At 53.8% G+C, this 24,320-nt stretch overlaps 7 protein-coding genes across 7 annotated transcripts; 2 read left to right on the top strand and 5 right to left on the bottom strand.

Annotated features, from left to right (window-relative positions):
- Positions 1–1,423: 1,423 nt before the first annotated feature.
- Positions 1,424–7,503, top strand: J4E83_004934 (uncharacterized protein; the record flags this gene model as incomplete). Its single annotated transcript, XM_049331858.1, has 3 exons — positions 1,424–7,030; positions 7,079–7,192; positions 7,240–7,503. 3 exons carry the CDS (start codon positions 1,424–1,426, stop codon positions 7,501–7,503), a joined length of 5,985 nt encoding a protein of 1,994 aa, XP_049188953.1.
- A 2,221-nt stretch (positions 7,504–9,724) lies between these two features.
- On the bottom strand, positions 9,725–10,704 carry J4E83_004933 (uncharacterized protein; the record flags this gene model as incomplete). The annotated part of the gene is made up of 4 exons (XM_049331857.1): positions 9,725–10,129; positions 10,295–10,429; positions 10,485–10,611; positions 10,661–10,704. The coding sequence occupies 4 exons, from the start codon at positions 10,702–10,704 to the stop codon at positions 9,725–9,727; spliced, it is 711 nt and encodes a 236-aa protein (XP_049188952.1).
- Positions 10,705–11,566: 862 nt separating this feature from the next.
- J4E83_004932 (uncharacterized protein) lies at positions 11,567–12,531 on the bottom strand (the record flags this gene model as incomplete). Its single annotated transcript, XM_049331856.1, has 4 exons — positions 11,567–11,976; positions 12,037–12,241; positions 12,291–12,417; positions 12,488–12,531. The coding sequence occupies 4 exons, from the start codon at positions 12,529–12,531 to the stop codon at positions 11,567–11,569; spliced, it is 786 nt and encodes a 261-aa protein (XP_049188951.1).
- Positions 12,532–12,888: 357 nt separating this feature from the next.
- BNA52 (Kynureninase 2) lies at positions 12,889–14,367 on the bottom strand (the record flags this gene model as incomplete). Its single annotated transcript, XM_049331855.1, has 1 exon — positions 12,889–14,367. One exon carries the CDS (start codon positions 14,365–14,367, stop codon positions 12,889–12,891), a length of 1,479 nt encoding a protein of 492 aa, XP_049188950.1.
- Positions 14,368–14,742: 375 nt separating this feature from the next.
- Positions 14,743–16,060, top strand: J4E83_004930 (uncharacterized protein; the record flags this gene model as incomplete). The annotated part of the gene is made up of 2 exons (XM_049331854.1): positions 14,743–15,051; positions 15,110–16,060. The coding sequence occupies 2 exons, from the start codon at positions 14,743–14,745 to the stop codon at positions 16,058–16,060; spliced, it is 1,260 nt and encodes a 419-aa protein (XP_049188949.1).
- Positions 16,061–16,123: 63 nt separating this feature from the next.
- Positions 16,124–21,737, bottom strand: J4E83_004929 (uncharacterized protein; the record flags this gene model as incomplete). Its single annotated transcript, XM_049331853.1, has 7 exons — positions 16,124–16,664; positions 16,711–17,229; positions 17,333–17,462; positions 17,515–18,160; positions 18,946–19,412; positions 20,238–21,523; positions 21,730–21,737. 7 exons carry the CDS (start codon positions 21,735–21,737, stop codon positions 16,124–16,126), a joined length of 3,597 nt encoding a protein of 1,198 aa, XP_049188948.1.
- A 411-nt stretch (positions 21,738–22,148) lies between these two features.
- J4E83_004928 (uncharacterized protein) lies at positions 22,149–23,890 on the bottom strand (the record flags this gene model as incomplete). Its single annotated transcript, XM_049331852.1, has 2 exons — positions 22,149–23,224; positions 23,353–23,890. 2 exons carry the CDS (start codon positions 23,888–23,890, stop codon positions 22,149–22,151), a joined length of 1,614 nt encoding a protein of 537 aa, XP_049188947.1.
- Positions 23,891–24,320: the final 430 nt, after the last annotated feature.

The following is a 24,320-nucleotide window of genomic DNA, read 5'->3' as shown; positions in this document are numbered from 1 at the left end:
CCGTTCGAAGACCTCTGGATGGTGATTGGTAGGGGTAGTCGTTCCGAGCGTCGGAACGGAAGCGCGGTAAGTCGCGGATGAAGATAGATTGCGAGTACAGGGCTGCAAGCAGGCATTATCTGATCTCACGATACCTCTGCCGAGGGTGACGCGGGCATGGCGGTGGGTACCTGTCAGCCGTGGTGTTCGCACGTGAGGCAGGTACCCGCCAGCTGACGGGTAGAGATTGTTAAAGTTTGGAGGGCAGCGTGTCTCGCATGGCAGCTGCTCGGCACATTGTTACCACGTTGTCTTGGGATTCCGCCCCGCCGCATTTGACAGGAGCTAGAAGAATGGAAGCGCCAAAGCCGCTGAGGCTTCCTAGTGTACTCTGGTATACTGCAAGATCCAGCCGCATGGTCCGCCCTCCAGCACAATGACACCACAAGTGGCTCCATGGGCTACTTGTAGGCAGGCGCAGATTCGGGCCGAGACGCGACAGGACGGCCAAATTTGCGGGATAGCGTATTCAACACGTCAATCGAGAGAGGGACGGCAGCGTCGCTAGTGAGGCTCTTGAGTAGTGTCGAGAACGGTGGTGCGTCGAGCGTCTCTGAGGCTTCCGGAAGGAAAGCTGCTGGCGCTAGCCGGGTTGGGACGGCATGGGAAACCGTCTTGGAAATGTGCAGGGGTACCCATCCAATGGGGAAACGTGGCATCCCGTTGGCCATCGCTAAAATAGTAGTTGACGCCATGTAGAGCGCCCCAAGAGCGGTCGACGGGGATAGGTGGTGAAGGCAGGATCACGATGTAGAGACAACGAAGAGGGAGAATGCGGTGCGGTGAGTACGGGCTGTGGAGGTTGGGCGTCGCTGGAGGTTTCCAGATCGGCATAGGCGCGGCTGGAGTATCGAGAAACCCTGATGACGTCGCTGGCCGTGATCTAGCGGCTCGCAGCCAACAGTCAATTTCGTCCAAGCGGGCGGCTGGAATGAGACAGGAGCAAGACGGTCTCTCGCGCCAATACACATCATTTACGCGATCCACGATCCATCCAAACTGCTTTTGTCCAGCGCGTGCAGTGCGCGGCCTCGACGTTTCTGTAAGTGTATGCGGGCGTATGTTGAAGCCCACGGGCGCGAGGCTATCCTGCTCCTGATCCTGGCATGAGCCCACCACCTGATTCTTACTCACCAAGCACTCCCAGCTTGTCTCTGCGCTCCGGTGGGATTCGGCCTCTGCTGGCAGTCTGACAGTGCGAAACCACTGGTGGCCATTAAGTCGTGTTGTTGACCTGTCCATGTGCTGAGGCCGCTTCACCGTCCATTCTTGCCAGGAGCACACTCCGCGACGTCATAGCTCACCATCCCATCTATGCCCGCCGCTGCCTCGACCCCATCACGACACCACCTGCGCGTTCTGTGGGAGACTGGGGAATGCAATAATGACAAAGGCCCCGTCACCCTCTCCTAATCCCAAGAGAGAGACTGCGCCGCCACCCACGACGCGCCCGCCACTGCAGAGACTGGCCGCCAGCGACGCGAAGACATATCAGTCGCAAACTTCGCAGCCCTCGCCCGGAACCCGGAACCCGAGCAATCCCCGCGACGATGCCGCCACCGACAGCGAACTGAGCGAGGCAGAGAGCCAACAGGGCGACGAGGACGAAGGCGCTGGTGCCGACGAGCTGGCCGCGGAAGAAGCGCCACTGAGCGAGGCCTCGCCCGACGAGATGGAGGTGGAACGCCTGCGCGGCCTGCAGCTGAAGATGCTGCAGCAACAGCAGCGGGCGCGCATGCGGAGCTCGTCCAACAATTCCGCTGTCGCGCTGGGCTCTCGCCGCATATCGCCCATCAAGGAGGAACCCATGCCGGGCATCTCGCCCACCCTCGAGGGCGCCTTTATCAGTCCAACCCCGAGCCCGAACCCGCCGCTCCCTACGGGCCTTACCACGTCGACCGAATCGACCGAGTCTGCGAGGACCATTCGCGGCAGCATGCCACCCACGCCCGCCGCCACCCATGCCGTTCGAACGCCATCCTACCCCTTCCCTTCCGTCCCAAACACGCCACGATGGGCCTCGGCATTCCACATGCCCTTCACCAGCCTCTCGCCCACGGTAGCAGCGGGGCAGTCGCGGGAGTACGCAACCCCGCAAGAGCGCATCGCCTCCGAGAGCAGCACCCCCGCCGCATCAAGCACGCCCTTCGCCCCCGGAGGAAGAAACTACCAGAGCCCGGATGCAGAAGACCCGCGATTCCCGAGTCCCAATCTTTACGACATCGTACTGCGCCTGGGTGCCGAGCCCGGCCTCGCTGCTTGGTGGACGGCGGTAACGTCCATCATGCGCGACCACTATGGAGCGGAAAGAGCCACCTTGGCAGTACCAGCGGATGCGTCTGATATCGAGAACGTGCCATGGGGCCAGAAGACTAGTTTTACTGCCATGGGGAACGAGGGAAGCCCGCATGCAGCCACCTACCAGGAAGCAGCAAGCCATTTCCAGTCGGAAGAGAACCCAAGCTCACGCGACTATGAACATGCCGACATGCCCCCTTCCACCATGATTCCGGAACGCAGACCGAAGCTATTCTCGCATCACTCCTTCGCCGGCCACGAACGCCAGAAATCCAGCGCTGCTCCAGATACGTCCACATCGGCGTCGCTCAACCGGCCAAGAGGTCCAATGAGGTCTGCCAGCCACGCACCCCATATGGCTGCCAGGCCAGAGCATCCGCTAAGGCAGGTCTCACAGGCTTCCTTTGATGGCGCCTCTCCTGCATTCGCTGGCTCGACACCAACAGGTGGACCTACCTTTAGCGATCCAGAATTCTCTAGTGTGGGAGAGCCTTCGCCTCCTAGTGCTGTATACCATGTGCTGCGTGCTCTCGACCACGAGCCAGATGCTCTCATCGACAATACAGGTGTCAATCGTGTCTTGGAGAGAGGCCGCTTGGTCACTTTGACCAGAGATTACTCAACTTCACATACGACATCTAAAGAGGACCTGGATAAGGACAAACCGGAGCAGACCAAACCGTCTGCGATACAGGGCAGTGCTGCTGCACAAGAAGCCCACAAAGCGGCCGCTGCTCGTGGTCGTGCCAATCTGGCTACAAATGATCCCCGCCTGCCGCAACGCTATGAAGAGTACGAACAGTACCCAAGCTCACCATGGGCACAGTCGCCCGCCCCGTCACCGGCTATCCAGAATGATGCTGATGCCAATCCGTTCTTCGCTACAGGCAATGTCGACGAGGAAACATTCAACCCGTCGCGTTCACCTCAAGACTACACACAATTTGGCATGGTTGAGGCCATTGGCGTTGACAAGGCCAGTACCGTCACACATATACCTCTGGTGCATCCCATTCTATCTCAGATCATGGCGTCTCCAGCAACCTCCACGCCAAATCAAACGCCGTCCATGACGCGGAGACAGTCCGAACAGTCCATGTCAACGTCGCTGAACAAGGAGGGCTTTGTGCGGAAAGCGCCCATTGCGATTCTTTCCATACTGTCGCCCATCGTGCCATATCCGCGGAACCTTACCAACTCATTGAAGCACCTTGGCCCTCACCTTGCTACGTCATTCTCCAATGCTTGGCACTTCACCAACGCTCAAGCTCAAGTCGCGTCGGTCCGACAACGGCGCATGACAGCTGGCACTTCTGGCGGCATTAGCCTCCCCTCGGATTCCGATAGCCTCGACGAGCTGCTCCACCTTGATCTGGAAGACATCACCAATTCAGCAGCGGGCAGTGTTACTAGTCCTTCCGACTACTCGGGTCGATCCAAGCACAGTCCCGGAGACTCCATCGCCGGAACACCTGGCTGGGACACTTCTTCCGTCGGATTCTCGAGCAGACACTCCGTTGGCGGCACGCCTGGCCATCTCGCAGGCAGCGAAGCGGTTGAGAGCTACTTTGATGCGCGAAAACAATATGGCAAAACGCTGAATGCTCCAACTTCGACGCCTCATGAACAAGCTGCACGCAAGACAGACAAGCGTCCTGCAAAGAGAGTGACTGTAAACCCAGTAGCTGAACAGGCCAATGACGATGCTTCCAAGGCACGTAACGATAAGCCAGACGAGTCATTGAGCACGCGTCGCGCCCAGATGCAGAGCAACTCCAATCGAGGCCACTCGTTCTTGCACTCATACGGCGCAGACTTCAGCTCGTCGTTCCAGTCTTTGCCCTCGGTGACAACACCCGGAGGAAAGCCTCACGCTTCGCATGGTCACGTGAGGAGACCGTCCATCACCGAAACGTCTGAAATGCCACCTCCTTCAGAAAGTCTACTCCGCACAATCACCGACTCGTTACCGGTGCAGATCTTCACCGCCGCTCCCAACACCGGAGCAATCACCTGGGTCAACTCCAAGTTCCTCATCTATAGAGGCCAGGATCAACGCCAGGTGTTGCGAGACCCATGGGATTCAATTCACCCAGAGGATCGCGATTCGTACCTGGAAGAGTGGAGCAGATCGCTACGCACTGGCCAGCAATTGCAGAAGAAGGTGAGACTGCAACGATTTGATCAGCAATACCGATGGTTTTATGTACGCGTCGCCCCACTCAAGAACAAGCGTCAACAGATTGTTCACTGGATCGGCACCAACATGGACTTTCACGAACAGCATATTGCCGAACTCAATTCTTCCCGACAACAAGAGACAGCTGCGTCGGAAGCCAAATACCGCGCGCTAGCAAATTCAAGCCCACAGATTGTGTTTGTCGTGTCAGATCGCAGGGGTTTGACGTTCTGCAATTCGCAGTGGATTTCTTTCTCTGGCCAAAGTGAGATTCATGCCCTGGGCAACGGCTTCTTGGAGCATGTGCACCCTGATGACGTTGTCAAGTGCAAGCTTCCCGAGTTGGATGAACACGGAGTCGCCAATGTGCCCACTTCGATGCCAGCAGATCACGGTAGAACCGACTCAAACTCATCGGACGCTTCATCGGAGACTGAGCGAACAATCACCAGCCCAGGTGGATCAGTACCAGACCGCATGGACATGCCTCAGGCCAAGTTGTCCAAACTAGCAAGCACTGGTATTCTCAGGGTTGCAAAGGATGCAGATGGACGGGCATCTTATTCCACCGAAGTGCGACTTCGCAACAAAGACGGTGACTACAGGTGGCATCTGGTCAGGATTTTGTTAGAGAATTCACTCTCTGAAGACGGCGATGAAGAGACCTGGTATGGCACAGCTACCGACATCAATGACCACAAGCTGCTCGAGCAGACATTGAAGGAAACCATGGATGCAAAGTCCAAGTTCCTCAGTAACATGTCTCATGAGATCCGTACTCCTCTGAACGGTATCTCCGGCATGGTCAACTTCCTGCTTGACAGCACGCTCAACTCTGAGCAGTTGGAGCATGTCAACATCATAAAAGCTAGTACCGACAGTCTGCTGAACCTCATCAACGACATTCTCGATCTGTCAAAGGTCGAAGCCGGTATGATCAAGCTGTCCATGGAATGGCTCCATCTGCCGTCGCTTCTTGAAGAGGTCAATGACTTGAACATGGGCTTAGCCATACAGAAAGGCCTTGAACTCAACTACCTTGTGGACGAAGGTGTGCCAGCAGAGGTCAAGGGTGACAAGTTCCGCATTCGCCAAGTTCTTCTTAATGTGGTTGGCAATGCAATCAAGTTCACCGAGCGAGGAGAGATCTTTATCCGATGCAGATTGCAACCACCCGATCGATCTCGGCCCCTGCGAGATAACGAGACCATGGTTCGGTTCGAAGTGGTGGACACCGGTCAAGGCTTCACAGATGCTGAGGCCAAGTACCTGTTCAAGCGATTCAGTCAAATCGACGCCAGCAGTACCCGGCAACACGGCGGAACAGGACTCGGCTTGGCTATCTCTATGCAGTTCGTGGAGCTACATGGAGGTAGAATGGATGCACGAAGTGCGCCAGGCAAGGGTTCGACTTTCTTCTTCACGATCAAGTTTGGGCTTCCCACTGCCGACGACTTCCCCAGGCCGCAGGTGTCGACACCAGGCACGCCAGCTTTTGAGACACCGCTCGCAGTGCCAGCAGTGCCTCCACTACCCCAGCCCTCGGCTCTTCAGAAATTTGTTCAGTCACAAAATCCTAGCCAAGCACCGATCAAGCGTGTATCAAGCGTCTCTTCGGACAAGAGCGAACCTGTCAGGTCGCCTGCATCTAGTCTGTCAGCCTCTGAGCGTTCGCGCGACTCTCCGTCCCTCTCCTCTGGTAGCTCGGATCACTCTTTGACAAGTGCCGCTCTTACTGGACAGTCAAGCTTGCGTTCGGAAAGATCTTCTGCGTCTTCGTACCTGCAAGAGGCCAGCCCAGCTTCAGACCCGGATATAAAACTAGCTCTGCCACCCAAACGAACCGATAGCGAGGAAGCCCCCAAGCCCGACTCTTCCACCTCCATTGATTCGGACAAGACCCTCCGTGCGTCTTCACCCCATCGTAGTCTGTCACCGCTTGGCAGTGCTCTACAACCTCCCATGTATTCTATTCTGGTGGTGTGCCCATTGGAGCATAGTAGGGAAGCTACGATCCGACACATCAGGAACACGCTTCCTCAGGGAATACCTCATCAAGTGACGGGTCAGGCCAGCGTCATCGAGGCGCAGAAGATGATGGGTGGCGACAACCCTGTACTATTTACCCACGTTGTTCTTGTATTGCACGACACGGCCGAGGTGCACGCCATCGTGGACCAGATCTTCAGCTCCATGGCGTATGGTAACACATCTGTCGTCGTAGTCTCTGACCCGTCGCAGAAGAAGGAGCTCATCAAAGAAGCTCCAGTCTATGACTATGAGCAGCTTCACATGGATCGACGCCTGCAGTTCATCTACCGGCCTCTCAAACCTTCGAAGTTTGCCATCATCTTCGACCCACAGAAGGAGCGTGAGTCTAGCACGGATCGCAATCAAGACAGCGCACAGCAGGTCGTTGTCAGCCAAAAGCTCGTCTTTGAAGAACTCAAGCGTCGCGTGGGTGGCAAGAACCACAAGGTCTTGCTGGTCGAAGACAACAAGATCAACCAAACGGTTAGTGTCCTCTACATGTAACTTCTTGCGCATACTGATAGTCTTCAGGTCATCTTGAAATTCCTTGCCAGGATCGACATTGAAACAGAAACGGTACAGGATGGTGTCCAAGCTACCGAGACCGTCTTTGCAAAGCCACCCGGCTATTACTCGATCATTCTCGTAAGTAGTAACGTCTGTTTCTTTCGGACAGCACTAACGCCATCCAGTGTGATCTACACATGCCCAACAAAGACGGGTATCAAGCCTGCAAAGAAATACGGCGATGGGAGAAGAAGCATAGCTACCGCCGCCACCCTATCATCGCGCTCTCTGCGAACGTCCTCGGTGATGTTTACGCGAAGTGCGTGGAAGCAGGCTTCAACTCTTACGTCACGAAGCCGGTGGAGTTCAAGGAACTCTCTCTTGCCATGACCAAGTTCCTGGATCCGGCCGACCCTTCGAAACAGCCCGCTCTCATGAAGAAGAAGTGAGAGTGGGGGACTTTACCTTTACGCACACGTACACATTGTATCGAGGCAGGGTACTCGATTTCGCTCCTACCTGCATCAGCGAACGGCGCAGTTGGGGAGACACTGGACGTGCTACTAGGCACACGGGACATGACAGTGGTCCACGTTACTACCATCGCACTAGAGGCGCTGGTTGTTACTTGGGATGCTTCTCGCATCTCATATCCTTAGTTTGGTTATGCAGTTGGATTGTTAATGGATGTAATGTTTTCAAGGCGAATGCATGAGCATTTGAAGGCGCATTGTTACTTTGGAGCGAAGGCAGCTGGTGGAGGATGATTCCCCGTGGTATGGTTCATTAGGCGGCATTATGGCAGCAAACTCTGCCTTGGGATAGAAAGAGGGGGGATATTATACATGGACTTGATACCTCAACACGCAGCGGGGATGACTATGCTGACGCAGCGCTACGGATGAGCGCGAACTTGTACAATAGCAACGATGTAACGGAGACGAGAATATATTCAAACCACCAATACCGATGCTCAGCTTCCTCATTTGCGTCTGGTGGTGCGATGAAGATGTCTCACGCGACCGTTGTGGACGCGCTAGACATGCATCTCGCGTCAAGAACGCCTTCTCCACCCCCCAAAACCCGCAATGCAAACATCACCACTTTCTCCACGCTTTAGTCATCTCGGCGCTGATTGGCCGGAGTTGGATGCATCTGACATCCGCATCGCGCTAATTGGTGGATACGAACAGGGGTTCGTGTTGTCGTCATTGTCTGCCGGACCTTCCTCATCGCCTAAAGTCCGAAGCGCACCCCTCGGACACCTGTCGCAGGCTGCCACTATATCTCGACCTTCTCTCGAGTCTCAGGCTATTCAAAGCATCGCGTTTGAGTTTCTACATCACAGCATGGCTTCTGCGACGGGAATCCCACCAAATGCCGCCGCGGCGCGCGGACAGAGTGAACAAGAGCCGCTTCTAGGCAGAAGAGGAGATGCCAGCCAGATGCACGGGCAGCCTCTCTACCATAATCTGTGGATTGGTATGTGCTGTCAAGCATACGCTGTAAGGGAGGCTTCTGACAGACTCAGGCACCGCTCCAATCGCGCAAGCAGGAATATGGATCGTAAGCACCTCAACACCTCGCATACCACGCCCATACTAACGCGTCAAAAGCTCGCAGCCATCATCTGGGGAGCCATCTTCTCCAACAAACTCATCTTCTTCTCCGCCCACCCAGTAAGCCCCATGCCCACGCCCCAAACCTCGCCCACCACCAACTAACCACCCAACCACGCAGCTTCTCAACTCCGTAAGCCACAACACCACCCTAATCACCCCCTCCCGCCAACCGTATCATTGATACCCCCTAGGCCGGCTTCCTCCTAGCCATCCAAGCAGCCCTCGTCCTGCAACCAACCCACACCCCCGAACAAAAGCGCGCCGGCACCCTCGCCCACTTCCTCTTTCACGCGCTCGGCGCCTCCGCCCTCACCGCCGGCCTCATCATCATCGAAATGAACAAAGCCGGCCCCGGCCACGAACACTTTGAATCCGCGCACGCGCGTCTCGGCCTCACCTTTTATATCCTCGTGTACATCCAGGCGATTGTGGGGTTCACGCAGTATTATGTGCCGCAGCTGTATGGCAGTGTGGAGAACGCGAAGAGTATTTATAAGTATCATAGGATGGCTGGGTATGTTATTGCGGTACTGGGGCTGGCGACGATTTGCGCGGCGACGTGGACGACGTATAATTTGAACTTGGCGCATGTGCAGCATTGGGCTGTTATTGTTGCGAGTGTGTTGGTGCTGGTGGGGGTTGTGCCGAGGATTAGGTTGAGTAAGTTTGGGATTAAGACTGGGGAGGGGGAGGTGAGGTTGCAGTAAATGGGGACATGAGGAATGAATGTGCTTTCGTGGGGTGACGAAACGATGTATGTGCATGGAATGAGGACTAGGTAGTATATCCGGAATAGGTGTTGTTAGGAGTCATGGATATGGCGTTGCATAACCAGGCGTGTTCTTACGTACCCGGTGCTATCGCGAACAGAAGTGTAGCACTTGTGTATTTTGTTTGGTTGACTACTCTTCAGGTATCCAGCAGCCGAATCACTTATATGCTTCTTAACCTCTTTTCGCCTTGTGGTTCAGATCATGGTCCTCATACCGTCTTTGATCCCTCCTAGCGCGTTCTTTCTCCAACTCTCGGGCAGCCATAGTCAAGTCGATCACTTCCAACCAGCCTCCGTCTTCATCTTGAGCAAGCCAAAGGCCAGTCCATTGAACTCAGTAAGCAAAGCTTCAACCTCAGGCTTCTTCACAAGCTCAGTCATGTGTTCCGCAATGGTCTTCGACACAATGTCCCTCAGACCTTTGTCATGTTCCGGGGTGGTGGAGAAAACGTGATGAGCCGCAGCTGCGAAGGAGGGATCGTTCCAGAAGCTGTGGCAAGCCCGCTTGAACTTTTCGATCACTAGTTCTTTTAGGCCTACCACGTCGTACTTGTCGGCGATCTCATAGAGCTTAGCGTGGACCATCAGCTGTGTAGGCGAGCCGGGGATAGGCAGGGCTGTAGGCGCTGTAGGTGCGACATAGCACAATCCGCAGGTGAAGCCACGACATGTGTGGTGGCACTGATAGCCACAGGTATGGTGGCTGCATAAATAGGGTGCTTCGCAACCGTTTCCATATGATATACAATCGTGAGGAAATGAAAGCGTCGTTTCGGATAATTCCTTCAATCGAGATTTCATACGGTTTCTGCTTTGCGATGCCGTGGGGGTGGAAGATGCCGTGACCTCGGGCTGCATAGAATTGCTCAACCTATTGTCGGGAAGTGTAGGATCGTATTCGCCTTCGTAGATGTACTGCATCATCAACTTAACAATAGCGGGTTCATCTTCTGGAAGATCGACACTGCCTTGTTCAGTCTCCTGTATCCAAGTCAGCAGGGCTTCAAGTGGAAGAAACACAGACGACGCGACGTACCTTGCCTCCGAACTTGACAGCGCGAGAGAAGAACTCCGCACGGGAACACACCACATTCTTGTGAACCTTGTATGAGTCCGGGCCGCAGGTCACAGTGAGATCAGAGAATTCACCGGAGGCGAGCAGACTATGGGTTGTTAGTTTAATGTGTTTCTGTTCAGTGCTTATGTGCGTACTTCTTGAAAGTGAGATGCAGCTGATTGCGCGCAGCTTCCGCCATCTTTGCGTTGATCGCGATTGCGGTGTTGGGTGAGTGAGGAAGCTCAAGAGGTAGAGGGCACCAGATAGGTTCTCCCTAAAGCTTTACGGTCGGCGCGACTTTCTTCCGGGTGTAGTCAATTGCGAAGTGAAGGTGAACTAAAGTTGACAGTGTCGTCAAGGATACGTAAGCATGCATATACGCATGACTGAACAAATGGGCAATTAGAAGCGGTTGATGAGGAGGCTATGAGCGCTGATATCGCATGAAGAAGAGGGAGCGGATGACCTGGCTCTTATTTGGGGCTACTGAATATCTCATCGCATAGCACATCGATTGTGCGCAAGTTTACATCTTGCTCGAGTTTCCCATCTTAAGCCCGCAGAGGTTTCACGATACATCTGCTTCTCGCACGTTCTACTCTTCTACACCTTTGGAGCCATATCAGAATCACCGGATTTCCCATGATCTAGCTCACGCCAATCACTCAACCTGTCTTCCTCATCAACTTCAGGAAGCCGACCGCCAACCCGTTGAACTCTATGAGCAGAGCTTCGACCTCCTGCCCATCCATAAAATACATGTGTTTGCTAATCGTCAAGCTGACTAAGAGCTTATTCTGAAGGGCGAGTATTGAACGGAACATCATAGTTTGGCGAGTGAGTTAGACGTGAACCACGAATAAATTCTGAGCTATGAATGCTAGTCATGGTAGCTTGCAGCCAGGGATATGATGTGCAGGCCTTTAGTTGCTCTGTTCTTCCAAGAGTTCCAAGCGATTATATATCACCCGTTCCCTTGTTGAACACCTCCAATGCCGCTCTATCAAATGCTAATGTGTCTCAAGATCTAGGGGAACTTGGTAGAAGTATACTACGTCTCTCTACCAACCATGCTCAATTATCTTCAACTCCAAGATACCTAGAGCAAGGCCGTTGAACTCGGTCATGAGGACCTTGACTTCAGGCTTCTTGACCAGTCCCATGTGTGCACAGATCGTGGCACTGACGATGTCGCGGAGGCCCAGGTCTGTGTCGACGGTGGTGGAGAAGACATGGTGAGCGGCGATGGAGAACTCGTCCTCATTCCAGAAGTGCTTACATGACCGGATGAACTTTTCGATGGCCAGATCCTTGAGTCCGACAACGTCGTATTTGTCGGCGTACTCGTACATTTTGGCATGGAGGAGGAGTTGATCGGCTTTGCCATTGAGCAGAGGTAGTGGAGGAACCGAAGGGTTGCATTCTTCGCAGTTGAACTTGATGCAATTGAAACGGCAACGTCCGTTACCGCCTGAGCACGTATGATGTGGGCAGACATAGGATTGATGGCAATAACTGTTGCGTGAAGTACAGCTATGTGGGAAGTTATAGTTGTAGGGCGTTCCGTTCGAATCGTGTTTTGGGCGAGATTCCTTTAGATCGACTGATGATAGAGCTAGTGAAGATTTGCCGTCTGGCAGCAACGGCTCGTACTCGCCTTCGTAGAGGTACTGAACCAGAAGCTTAACAATAGCCGGTTCATCCTCAGGAAGATCAATGATATCACTCTCAGATTCCTTAGTAGGCTATCAGTCTCTGCTCCGTTCTCATGACTCAAACACTCACCTTCCCACCGAACTTCAGCGTGCGGGCAAAGAATTCGGCGCGCTCGCAGACAATGACCTTGTGGACATTGAAGGTGTCACTACCGGAAGTGATGGTGAGATCGGAGTAGGCGCCGGATTTGAGGAAGCTGGCAGCGAGTTAGTATAACGTGGATGCAATAGAAAGCTCAAAGAAAGTGAGCTTGTATTGAAACATACCCTTTGAGTGAGGTCAGTACTTGCTTCTGAGCAGCTTCCGCCATCTTGCTCGTTTGATCGTAGTCGTGGTGTCGGGCGGAGAAAATCAAGGTGTAGGGAATGACCTTCCGTGAAGCTTTTCGAGCGGTCCAACTTTGTTCCGGATATATTTCGTTGCGAAATAAGGTGAACGAGTGTTGCCTGGACTGTGTGCGTGGAAAATACCCGAGCGCAAGGTGTTTGTTGTGTGTGAGTGAAAGACACACTCAAAAAAGCGTGCCCAGTCCCATTTATGGAGCTGAATGTTGGATAGCAAGCGCTGTAGAAATATATTGAAGTATTAGTGGAGTAGCGACACAGATTTTGTGATGTGCATTAACGTCTAACGCTGCTAAAAGAATATCCAACAAGTCATTACTGTTCTACAACCTCGCCTCAACCGCCGTCCCTTGCGACTGCTGCTCCTGAGGCTGCCCTTGACCCTTTTCCCGTATCGCCTCCTCGAAGATCTGCATAAACCGCCAAACATCACTGAAGGTGTTGTACATTGGTACCGGCGCAACACGAATGATGCCTGGTTTCCTCTTGTCGCAGACAACACCATTCTCCACTAGCGCCGCGCTTGCATCGTCAAAGACGTCTTCTGGTAGCAGTACGCTGAGTTGAGCGCCGCGGAAGCGGGGATCTGTGGGTGTGATGATCTCGAAGGGGAATTTGCCGTCCTTGATGTTGCGCGCCGCGATCTGTGCGAGGAGGTGCTCAGCGTATGCGGTGAGGAGCAGAGATCGCGATCGCAGGTCAGCCATGGATGTCTTCTCGAAGAGGCTGAGCGAACCGGCTAAGCATGTGAGGTCGACGATCGATGGGTTTGAGCATTGGAAGCCCTGCGCGCCGGGTGTAGGAACGAACTTGTTGTCCATGAGGAAGCGTGATGACTTGTCGTGGCCGTACCAGCCCTTCAGCCCCTTGTAGTGGTCGTTGTTACCGTGCTTCTCGTGGATGAAAGCACCGGCAATGGAACCGGCACCGGCGTTCATGTACTTGTACGTGCACCAGCATGCAAAGTCGACATCCCAGTCGTGTAGCTTTAGCTCGGCGTTCCCAGCAGCGTGTGCCAGATCCCATCCGATGGTGATGTTGTGCTTGCGTGCGTGTGCGGTGATGGTGGGGATGTCGAGTAATTGGCCGCTGTAGTACTGGATACCGGGCAGCATGATGAGCGCCAGCTCATCGACATTCTCATCGATTAGCCTGAGGATGTTCTTTGTGGTCATTATGTATCCGTCGTCCGGCTCGACCAGTAGCATAGACTTCTTCGGGTCAAGACCGTGCCATTCTATTTGCGACTCGATCGCATACCAGTCGCTGGGGAAAGGTCGCCACTCGCACATAATCTTGTGCTTCTTCTCTGTCGGCTTGTAGAATGCAGCCATCATCAGGTGCAGGTTGATGGTCAATGTGTTCATGGCAACGATTTCCGAAGGTGATGCTCCGACGATGTCAGCCATCTTCTTTGAGCAACCAGCAGCCATGTCTTGGTAGGGTGTGAGCGGCGAATCCTCGAGGGCGGTGAAGTGACCGCCAACCGCGATGGATCCCCATGTCTTTAGGTATGCGTTCAAGTGCTCGCCAACAGCTTTCGGTTGCAGACCCAGGGAGTTGCCGCAGAAGTAGATGGCCTCGTCGTCTGGTGTTGATGCAGGGTTGGCGGTTTGTGCGTCATCGTTCAGGGTTTTCCGCTTTAGTTGCGCCTTGCTGGGAACAACAAACTCGGGTCGGAACGTCTTGGGAATGTCTGCACTTTGGTCGAGCGAATGCGCAAAGTCTGCTGATTCGGCGTTTGTTGGCCACTGTGGCTTTTGCCCTTGGCGAAGCTGTTGGATTGCGGCAGGTGCGTCCATGGTGATGATGTGCTGTCGGTTAGGGTATGTCTTGGGGAACCAACGAGATGAGATGTAATGTGATGTACGAATGTCAGAATGATACTGAGATGACGGCGTCAGACTATATATGCATCACGATCTGGCCATTACGTCTCTAAGCAAGAGGCTTGAGGCTTGCGTCAAACTAAGCTTGCACCTTCTTCATTGGGGTGTCGGACTCTCATCCGACATTGCTTCCGTCATTCCGAGCTCGGAAGACTGTCGGAACGCAACCGTGGGTTGGGTGTGGACCTCGCTCTTCAGCGCAATAAAGCAGGAGTTCGCTGCTACAAGGAAGGACGTACCCTTCCGATATTACTGTGCAACCCAACCGTCGCTACCTTTTCCGCCGCAATGAGTCCTCACAAGATTCCCGTCCTTCCATCACCCGATGCGCTCCCTAATTACGGCATCTCAAAGAACGGGTTCTTACCTGCCGAGCCACCACTAAGACGCTTACCGCATACCTACTATCAACCATGGGAAAAGATCGTTGAGAAACTTCCAATCCTCATAGAGACACAGCAGATACGGCAATGGGTCGATGAATTGCCCGTTCTCGATACGTCGCATCTCTCTAGTGAGGCAGAATGGCAGAGAGCACACTCGATGCTCGCTGTCATAGCCCAGGGCTACATATGGGCAGGTCCCGAGCCATCAGAGGTGTGTGAGCATCAAACCGCAGTACCGTAAAGTCTCCAGTCGCTAACAAGGAAGCTAGCGACTACCCCCAGCGATCACTGTGCCGTTCCTTCAGTCTGCCGACTATCTTGAGGTGCATCCAGTGGCCACATATGCAGCTCTGAACTTATGGAACTGGACACCACTCAACGATGACGCCGACCTGACGCAACCGGAAAACATGGTTGCACTACACACAGCGACGGGAACCGATGATGAGTCGTGGTTCTTCATTATTTCGAATGCCATGGAAGCAAGAGCAGGCCCGTTGATTGAGGCCATGCTTGGTGCTATTGAAGCTGTCGAGACTGATGATGCCACAACGATCATACACGCCCTGCAATACTTCCGACAGGGAATGCAGCGCATTGGCCAGCTCTTGGAACGCATGGACGAGCGGTGTGACCCGCAGATGTTCTACCATACCATCCGGCCTTTCCTGGCTGGGAGCATGAACATGGCGAGTGCCGGTCTACCAAACGGCGTGTTCTACGACGAAGGTAACGGAAAAGGTACATGGCGCGCGTACCGTGGTGGTTCTAACGGCCAGTCTTCGCTGCTGCAGTTCTTCGACGCGGTCCTCTCCGTCGACCATTCGAGGAGTGGCGGCTTTCACGCAGAGATGCGCGGGTACATGCCCGGACCCCATGCCCGCTTTCTTGACGACGTTCAAGCGATCGCAAACATCCGAAGCTACGTCGATAGCCATGCAGACAACACTGAGCTTCTGACCGCATTCAACGAAGCCGTCGCGGCGCTCAGCGGCTTCCGCGACAAACACATCGCCTTGGTGACAAGGTACATCATCATACCGAGCCGATTGGGAAAACCCACTACCGGTCCCAAGAGACGAGATATAGCCTCCGCCTCGACGGAGTTGGCGGCCGAAAAGCCGAAGACGCAAGAGTTGGTCGGAACTGGAGGCACCAAGCTGATACCGTTTCTGAGAACATCGAGAGACGAGACTAGTGAAACAAAAGTCGTGCATTGAAGTGTCTTGGGAGAGACCTTGAAGAAGAAACCCACTCGTGACGCCATCGCATCCATCTCGAACTTACGGGAAGAAGTCACCGCCCATCTGCTGGTCGTGGATGGGGAAAAGCGGTATGTCAGCCACGGATACGCCATCAAGATTGTGAGTGCCCGGCTGCAGGAAATCCTGGAGACCCTGATCGTTCTCACTCGGCCATGGCATGGCAAAGAAGTCGGCATCGTATATAGTCCAATCGAGTGGCGCTGCGGAAGACACGTGGCGCTGCACGGAGTCTCGGGAGACCAGCGACCCGTGGCCGAGCTGTGCGTCGCATTCGTCCACTTGGGCCGGAATGTTAGTTGACTCTCCAGGCAATAGGCCAAACAATTCCGACGATGCTTGCTTCCTCTTCCGGCGCAAATGCAGCTCTCTCTTCTTGGCATGTGCAGTGGTGATCTTGAGCAGTGATTGTGCTACCTGTGAATACTGCCGGGCATGAGGGTCGACTTGACCGAAGTAGTCCATGCAAGTGATTGCATCTTTGCAGCTGTCCACTAACATGAGTCCTGCGTCGCCAAGGATGCCGACGGCAAGAACGAGTGTAGCTGTGAAGAGCCAGGATCTCATACTTGTTAGCCGAGTCAGTTGGTCAAGACGGCTTCACTTACACTATCAGTGGCATCTTACGAGGCAACTGCTTTGTAATCGTAACGACTAGCAGTGTATCCACTAACGTCGACGCGGCATCAAGTGCAGCATCTGCGTACTTGCGCTTCTCTTGGTGATCAGCTTGTGAGCCTCCGCTCTTTAGAGGAGCGCCCATGTACTCATATAACTCGTAGATGAGGAAAGGTCGAGTGAGTAGCATGATGCCGTAGTAATAGGAGCAGAGCGTGGAGCAGGCACCCACTACGGCTTCTCGAGAATGAGGTCTGGTCGTAAGATGAGATAATTTCTGCAGCCATTTGGACGCCCAGCTCTTCAACTGTCGCGAAACATAGTCTGCAATGCGTAATGATATACGTTTGCGAGAATACACTTCAACGACGACACGCTCGATAATCATGAAGATCTGTACGCTGGCATCCAGTATATTGGCATCATCGGTTTCGGTGTTGTCTGCAAAAGTGTTGTATTTGACGGTGCAATCGACATCTGATGTGGACGGAGGGCGGCCTAATGCGTTGCTACATGGGGAAGCAGAGGATCAGCATATGCTACCAGAGCGAAGCTGTGGTGACTCCGCAACGTATGAGACTTTGGTTGAGGACATCTGTGGTTGTATCTTACCTTATCAATTGGTCGGTGACGCGAATGCTCTTCCAAATCCGGTCTCGCACCAGCTTGATGGTTTCGCCAAAGGATGCGTTCACTTCCGTTCGGTGTATGCCGATTGCGTATGCGGCACGCGCAGCCAGGGCTGAAACAAGTTAGCGTATTATGTACTGCTAGTTCATCCTTACTCCACATACAGAAGTATAAGTAGGCTCCATTCGGTTGAGATGCTCGGAGCATGTAGATGGCTACGAGGGCAAAGCCTTGAACAGTGGACACGTTCATGCTGCTGCACATATGCTTCAAAAGCACATCCCGAGCAGTATTGAACCAGGCTTCTGCCTTTTCCTCGAATCGCTCTTGGGCGCCGATCGCAAGGACCAGATAGAAGACGGCAGCTGCAGCATCGTCTGAACTCGAATTTCTGCTGCATGCCCATGCTTTCAGTTCGGGAGCGAGATCCTCTCGTTGGAAGAGCTGAACGAGGCCACTACTTGCAGCCATGAACTCGTCGACTAGTTCGTCGACTTGATGCACGTCAATGGGAGGACATGAATGTTGATCTGCTGAATCAGGCCGAGCGATCTCAATGATGGGGTCGCGTGTAGCTTGAACAGTAGCTCTTGGGTCCACCTCGGATGTGATGAGATGCCTGACTGTCTGCAGGAAAGACAGCGGGGCGCAGTCGCCGATAAAGATGGATTTTCCCTGGGCGTCACGGAGGATGCGGCCTTCAAGAGGCACCACTGTATCGCCCTGCTGTTCATCTCTGCTCAATGTTGGCGAGAGTGTGGCTTCATCCTCGGCAGCTTCACGATCAAGTCTTTGTCGCGCAGCACCGTCCTGTTCATCGCGATCGCGATTATTAGGTGTATGGATCGTAGAACGGGGGTGAGGACGGTGGACATCGTCGGAACGGACGCCGTGAAGGGGAGTGTGACCGGCAGAATGCGCTTGTGGGCGCGCATGATGACCACTGAACGTGCAAGTAGCCGCGCGATCCTTTCGAGTGCAATACGCGCATGGTTGCTCACCGTCGCACTTTACCTTTCTTTTCTTGCACAGATCGCAGGCCGCAGCGACGCGCTCAAGTCGACGCCGTTTCTCCGGACGCGTCGTTGCCAATCCATCCGGTGTTGACATCTCGTGGAACAATGTAGCGTCAGCTGAGTGCGAATAGTTAGCAACCGGCTACCAAGGCGCGCGGCTGCACGCTGTGGTGAAAGGAAACGCTGAACGGAACATCCGACGAAGCTGAAGCGTCGGACGGATGCGAGCTTCGGCTGAAGACGGGCTTGTACTGCGCTAAGACTTGGGCCGAAGCACAGACGTCATCGCGCGGACTCTTTCCGATCATCTGTCCGGCACCGCGTTCATCGGACAATTCTTCTACACCTGCGCATGATCGCGATTGTGTTGGGCATGCTGTATAGTAGTGTCTTCTGAGCTAATCGTCTAGCGAAGGGACATGTCATGTATACACCTGCCCAATAGCTTCAACGCCACCACTTCCATGAACGCTTCTCAACGCGTTGCAAGCCTCGCTTCTCAAGCGCGCCCTTCTCATGCCCAACGCCAATTGTCCAGACCAACGCGCTCAATATCTCCCCGTCAACAACACCATCTACCTCCCTTAGACCCCTCTCCTCGAACCCCAACCTCTTCAGAACATTTGCGCTTGCTGTATTCTCCGGTTTGCAAAAACCGCAAAACTCCTTGAGTCCTTTCTCGTCTGTGTAGTACTCCATCAAGCCCGCTGCAGCTTCAGTAGCGTACCCGTTTCCAAGGTACCGGGGGAGGAAAGTGAACCCGACATCTGGGATCGTTGGTGCGGACGGTTCGGACGGGAAGCGCGCGAGTTGCATTGACACGATGCCGATTGGCGTTAGTCGTCTCTTCGAGAAAGGGACGTCTTCGTCTTCGTGCGGTGAATTGATGTTCAAAGCCGAGTTTTGTCTGAGCGAGACCAGGTAACGACCATAGCCTGTTTGCTCCATCCTCTCAACATCCTTCGCGATGAAGTTCTTACCAACATCGCGAGGGGGTGTGATCTTTGTCTTCTCCGTGTCGACTGCGGGCTTCTGCTCAGCGGGACCTGGGCTAAATACTAGCTCGTAGGCGAAATCGCAATGAGTATCATTCTCAGGGTCAAGGTGAGATATGAAAAGACGAGGTGTTGTGAGGTGGAAGTCAAAGTCAAGCATTCTGTATAAGGCTAAGGAAGCTTGTTTGATGCCCAAGCTGTGCTATGTGTGTTTTCCTTTTGAACACGCTGGATGATGGCTGCCTAGAGATACGAAAGACGGCTCACATAAATCGGGTTTAGCCTAAACGTTACTGATCCTTCGCGCCTTCACCTGATGGCGGAATCATGCAACAATATTGCTTCGCGTGATGATAAGTAGCAACGAAGATGATTGATTGGTAATTCTAAATGGGTATACCATGCTATTGAAAGATACCCATATAACATATGCAAGATTCTGAAAGTCTAAGGAGCCGTCTGTGTCGCAGTCGCCGCAGTCCGCCAGTAGGCATGAGCTTGCATGGCAGGAGTGGTTGTCGCTGGAACGTCATCATAACACCTGCCAAACCAGCCCTTCGAGGTGCAAGTGGTTGTCGGTGCAGCTGATGTAGTAGTAGTCGTAGCAGTCGTAATAGGACCGGTAGCTGTGGTCTTGTCTTTGCAGCCGAACCATCCGGGCTTCAAGGAGTCAGTCATATTCGCACTGTTTTGAGGTTGTGGAACTCACTGTTTGACAGGTACTTGTACTTGTGCTGGTTGCAGTACTTGATATGCTGGACGATGTAGTTGATACCATCGTAGTACTCTCATCACGACATCCCCACCACCCAGGCGTCTTGCATGTCTCCGTCCGCGTCCTCGAAGACGTGGTACTTGTTGGTATTGTTGAAGTACTCGTTGTCGTGGTTTTCGTCCCGTTCTCGAACTTCCATAGGTAGCAATCGACACAACCAACATCCTCTTCTTGGCATTTTGCTGCCTCATCGTACTTCATGTACACGTTGTCAATGGCGTATCTGAGGCTGTGTGTCTGTGTGTTCTGCCTCCAACCCCAGTCTTTGACCACGTCGTATGGACACTTCTTTCCGGTATGGCAGAGGGTCTCGAAGGCGTATCCGCCAATAGAGCAGAAACTTGTCGCACCGTTGCAAGTTCCCATGTACACAGGGTCAGCGGTATGTCCGAAATGGAAACCACCTGTGTTCTTCCTGAGTGGAGCCACATCACCAGCAGCTGGTAGTCCCAAGCGCTTAGCTGCCAAGGCTTGTGGGTAGGCTTCGAACGTGACCGCGGGGATCCCGTGCTGCAGGCCGATCAGAGAAGCGAGGACGCCTCCTAGACTGTGCCCTGTCGTCATGATGTGTGCATCCGGATAGATTTTGACAACCTCCTGATACAGCTCGACAGTTGCGGCATAGTACCTGTTCGGCTTCCGTAACTCGTTCTTGACGCATTGCTCGTCGCAGCTGTAGGTGCCAGTCTGGCAGTCGCATACCTTGCGCCAAAGATATGTGCCGCCCTGACCGCAACAGCAAGAGCCGTACAGGTTGTCGTTCTCTTTGTCGTGCACGGACGTTCCGTCGCCTTCGAACATGGCTACCGTAGTTCCCTTTACCGCCAGAATGATGGTGGAGTTAGTGTCGTCGCTGAACACATGGCCTCGGATGCCACTGTCATCCCAGCCAAAAGGGACCGACGAGTTGTAATGCCCATCGACGTCCATCCATCCTGCGTCGTCAGGGCCGACTTTGTAAGCATCTTCGGACATGTTTGCGAAACTGATAACGGTGTTCTTGTCCGTGACATCCGGACCCGGAATATCCTCGGCGATCCACATGGGCGACATGGGGATCTGTGCATCGTAGCCACGTAAAGCGGGCCTTTCTATCTTGACTGGTGCCGACTTGATAGTGAAGGGCCCGATGCGGGAGTCGATACCAGCAACGGCAAACCGCTCTGGAGTCACATCGAATCTTCGTGCTCGTGGCCCAGGTCGTCCAGCGCCATGATCCAAAAGGTGGCGCAGAGTGAAGCCGTTTGGCCTTGATGATATCTTAGTTGTGGTTTCCGCTAAGGCGGTCGGCTCACGGGGGTTGCCATAGCTAGTGTAAGTCCAGAAGATGCAGGCAAGCAACGCGACCTGCGCGAAGACGCCAAAGGCGAAGAGAATGGTAGAGGGCCTGCTCCGATGATTAAGAGTCGATGAGTTTGATGGCATGATTTGTGGACATTGCAGAAGAGACAACAGGGCGAGAGAGACGGGACTGTTATGATAAGCGCGGCGATGGCTGAGTCGCCGCTGCGCACGGGCGTAGATGGCTCGTGATGGGAACGCTATGCCCGATTCCGTTAGCAGCTTATGCTACGTCACGCGTGCTTCATCCACGCGCACATCTCATCCGACGTGGATTACTTCACGACTCGCGAACAACGTGAAAGTCATCGAGCAACAACGCGAAACTCTTTGAGCGCCTGATGTACCGATAGGCTATGGTTGCATATCATTAATATAGTTTGAGCGGAACGCGTCCCGCCGCTATTGCACCGGCAGCCGGCCAGGGACGATCAATGCACTGCAGCACATCAGCACGGTGCAACTGCCGGTTTCTGTTTTCCAACTCCATCACGTCGACTTTGACGGGGGCCAACACGCTGGGCTCTGTCAAGAGACCGTGTGAGGCGTGACAACACGTCGTATCGCGGCGCGGGCTTTGAGCTCCACTAACTCCGGACCGTTGAGTCCTGGTCTTCCTGTTGAAACATCGTCAATGTGTTGAAGCTTCCTTTTCCATATCATCTCAGTAATCATCGATCATGGCTTTTCCCAAGCCGCTTCTTTATCCCTTGTAAGGTCGCCGGCACAGCGTTGGACAAACTGATTGCCGCACAGACTGCGCCACAGGTTACGGGAATGACATGGCTGGTCTTGCAGCCATCCAGATACCCTCTCAATACCTGATCAAGCTCATGACCTGAGAACAGCCCGCGGATCTGCGTCGCGCCAGCATCCATTATCTCCTTCGCGTCCAGTTCGGGCAGGTTGCGGGCGAGGCTTGAAAGCAGTCCGTTCGTGAATGCCGCTTCACTCGATGCGACAGAAAAGACGGTGCCAGTATTCTCCATGAAGAGCGACATCGATGTTACAGCGGCCAAGTCGTCAGCAGAAACGAGGGCTTGGTTCGCAATCATCGGGATCTGAAGAGCGAGGCCTACTCCCGTGGCTGTCAAGAGCTCGAAGCCGACCCAGTCCCTGGTCGGTGTGCTGGCATCCAAGGAGTGTATCTTTACGTTTCCAGCTACTGCCAGAATTGCGCCCACTAAGAAAAAGGGCTTGTAATGGCGCCAGAAGGTGAGCGTTCCATTAGATATCATGGTGAAGAGTGAGACGCCCATGACGAGTGGGATAAGTCGGACACCACTCTGCGAAGCCGTGTTGTTGTTGACGGATTGGAACTGGATTGGCAGTGTATACATGAGTGGGAAGAAGGCGCCCGCGATGAAGGAAGCATATAGCAGATTGGCGAAGACGAGCTTGTTCTTGAACACGCGAGCTTGTACCATTGCGCAGCTTCCCATATAGCGTTCGTTGATCGCGAAGCAGATGAAAAGGCCTACGAAACCGATAAAGCTGCCAATGATACGAGCACTGGTCGGAGGCATGATGCCAATCCAGTGCGTAGCTAGGATGAAGCAAGAGAAGCAACCAGATAGCAAGATGGCGCCGTTAAGATCCAAGTTTAGAAGCTTCTCGCGGAGAGGTACATCCTTGGGCTTTCCTGGGTCATGGAAGCAGAGGAACATCGTGAGCGCGGCAGCGAAGCCGATCGGTAGACTGATCCTGTGTAGTGTCAGCACACCGACCTTGACCTTATAATGCCTCACTGGTTTCCATTCATATGAAAAACATTTGGTGGAGAGTGTATCGTAGGCGGCAAAGCGGCCTCAACACAAAGCGGAATCACGTACCAAAAGCAATATCGCCATCCAGGGCCGTCTGTTAGAACACCACCTAGTAGCGGTCCTACGACGCTTGCAGACCCAAAAGTCACACCGAACACACCCATATAGGCGGCCCTATATTGTGGCCCAGCTGTCATTGCGACGATGATGAACGCACCCGTCATAACTCCGCCACCGCCCATGCCGGACACGATCCTCCCGAAGATCAAAACCTCGCTCGTTGGTGCTGTTGCGCATATCACATTGCCAACTTCAAACACCGCAATTGCAGACATGAAGGTGGCTTTGAGGCTGAAGTACTGATAGGCTTTGCCCCACGCGGATTGGAATGCGGTGTTGGTGATTGCATAGGACGAGCCATACCAGGCCAGGCTGCTGATGCTGCGGAATTGCGTGGTGATACTCGGGATCGCGGTAGCGATAATTGTGGAGTCTAAAGCAGCGAGAAAGATGGAAAGGGCGAGGCCGACAGTTATTAAAGCTAAGCGGATTCCACGCGGGTATTGAACGGGTGGTGTAGCATCCTCTGGTGGGGTGTCAACCTTGGACGCTCCAAGGTTGGTGAGCTCTACAGGTTCGTCGCTCATGATGTCGTGCCTTGAGGCGATTTCGTCGAAAAATATGAGGTTAGAGATGGACACTCGAGATTGCTGGCCGTGTCGGTCATGTAGGGCGTAGTGTCAGCGCTAGGAGTCGGAATAGGTCAAGTGTCGGGATAAAAGCTTCCTCGGCTGGTGCTTACACCGATCCTTTACTAACACACTACCTCCTTCGCGCCTCGAAGCACGAGGTATTAACGTAATGAACGATCGACCTGAAGCTCTAGAGATGTTGAAGAGGGAATTGCTACGAGTTCGAACTAGCAGGCGATGCACATGCGGGCTTGTACTGAAGTACGACTAGAATAAATGCGCTGACGACCAGAACTCTGCCTGACAGCGTTTGATGTCACAGACGATGCTGTGTAATACTGTGCCTAGGTACCACTACTACCGCGTCTATTCCAGCCCGTCTGTA

Source organism: Alternaria metachromatica (genome assembly GCF_023757995.1).
Source record: "Alternaria metachromatica strain BMP 0045 chromosome Unknown scaffold_9, whole genome shotgun sequence".
In the NCBI taxonomy this organism is placed as follows: domain Eukaryota; kingdom Fungi; phylum Ascomycota; class Dothideomycetes; order Pleosporales; family Pleosporaceae; genus Alternaria; species Alternaria metachromatica.
This window is presented reverse-complemented; position numbering and strand designations above follow the sequence as displayed.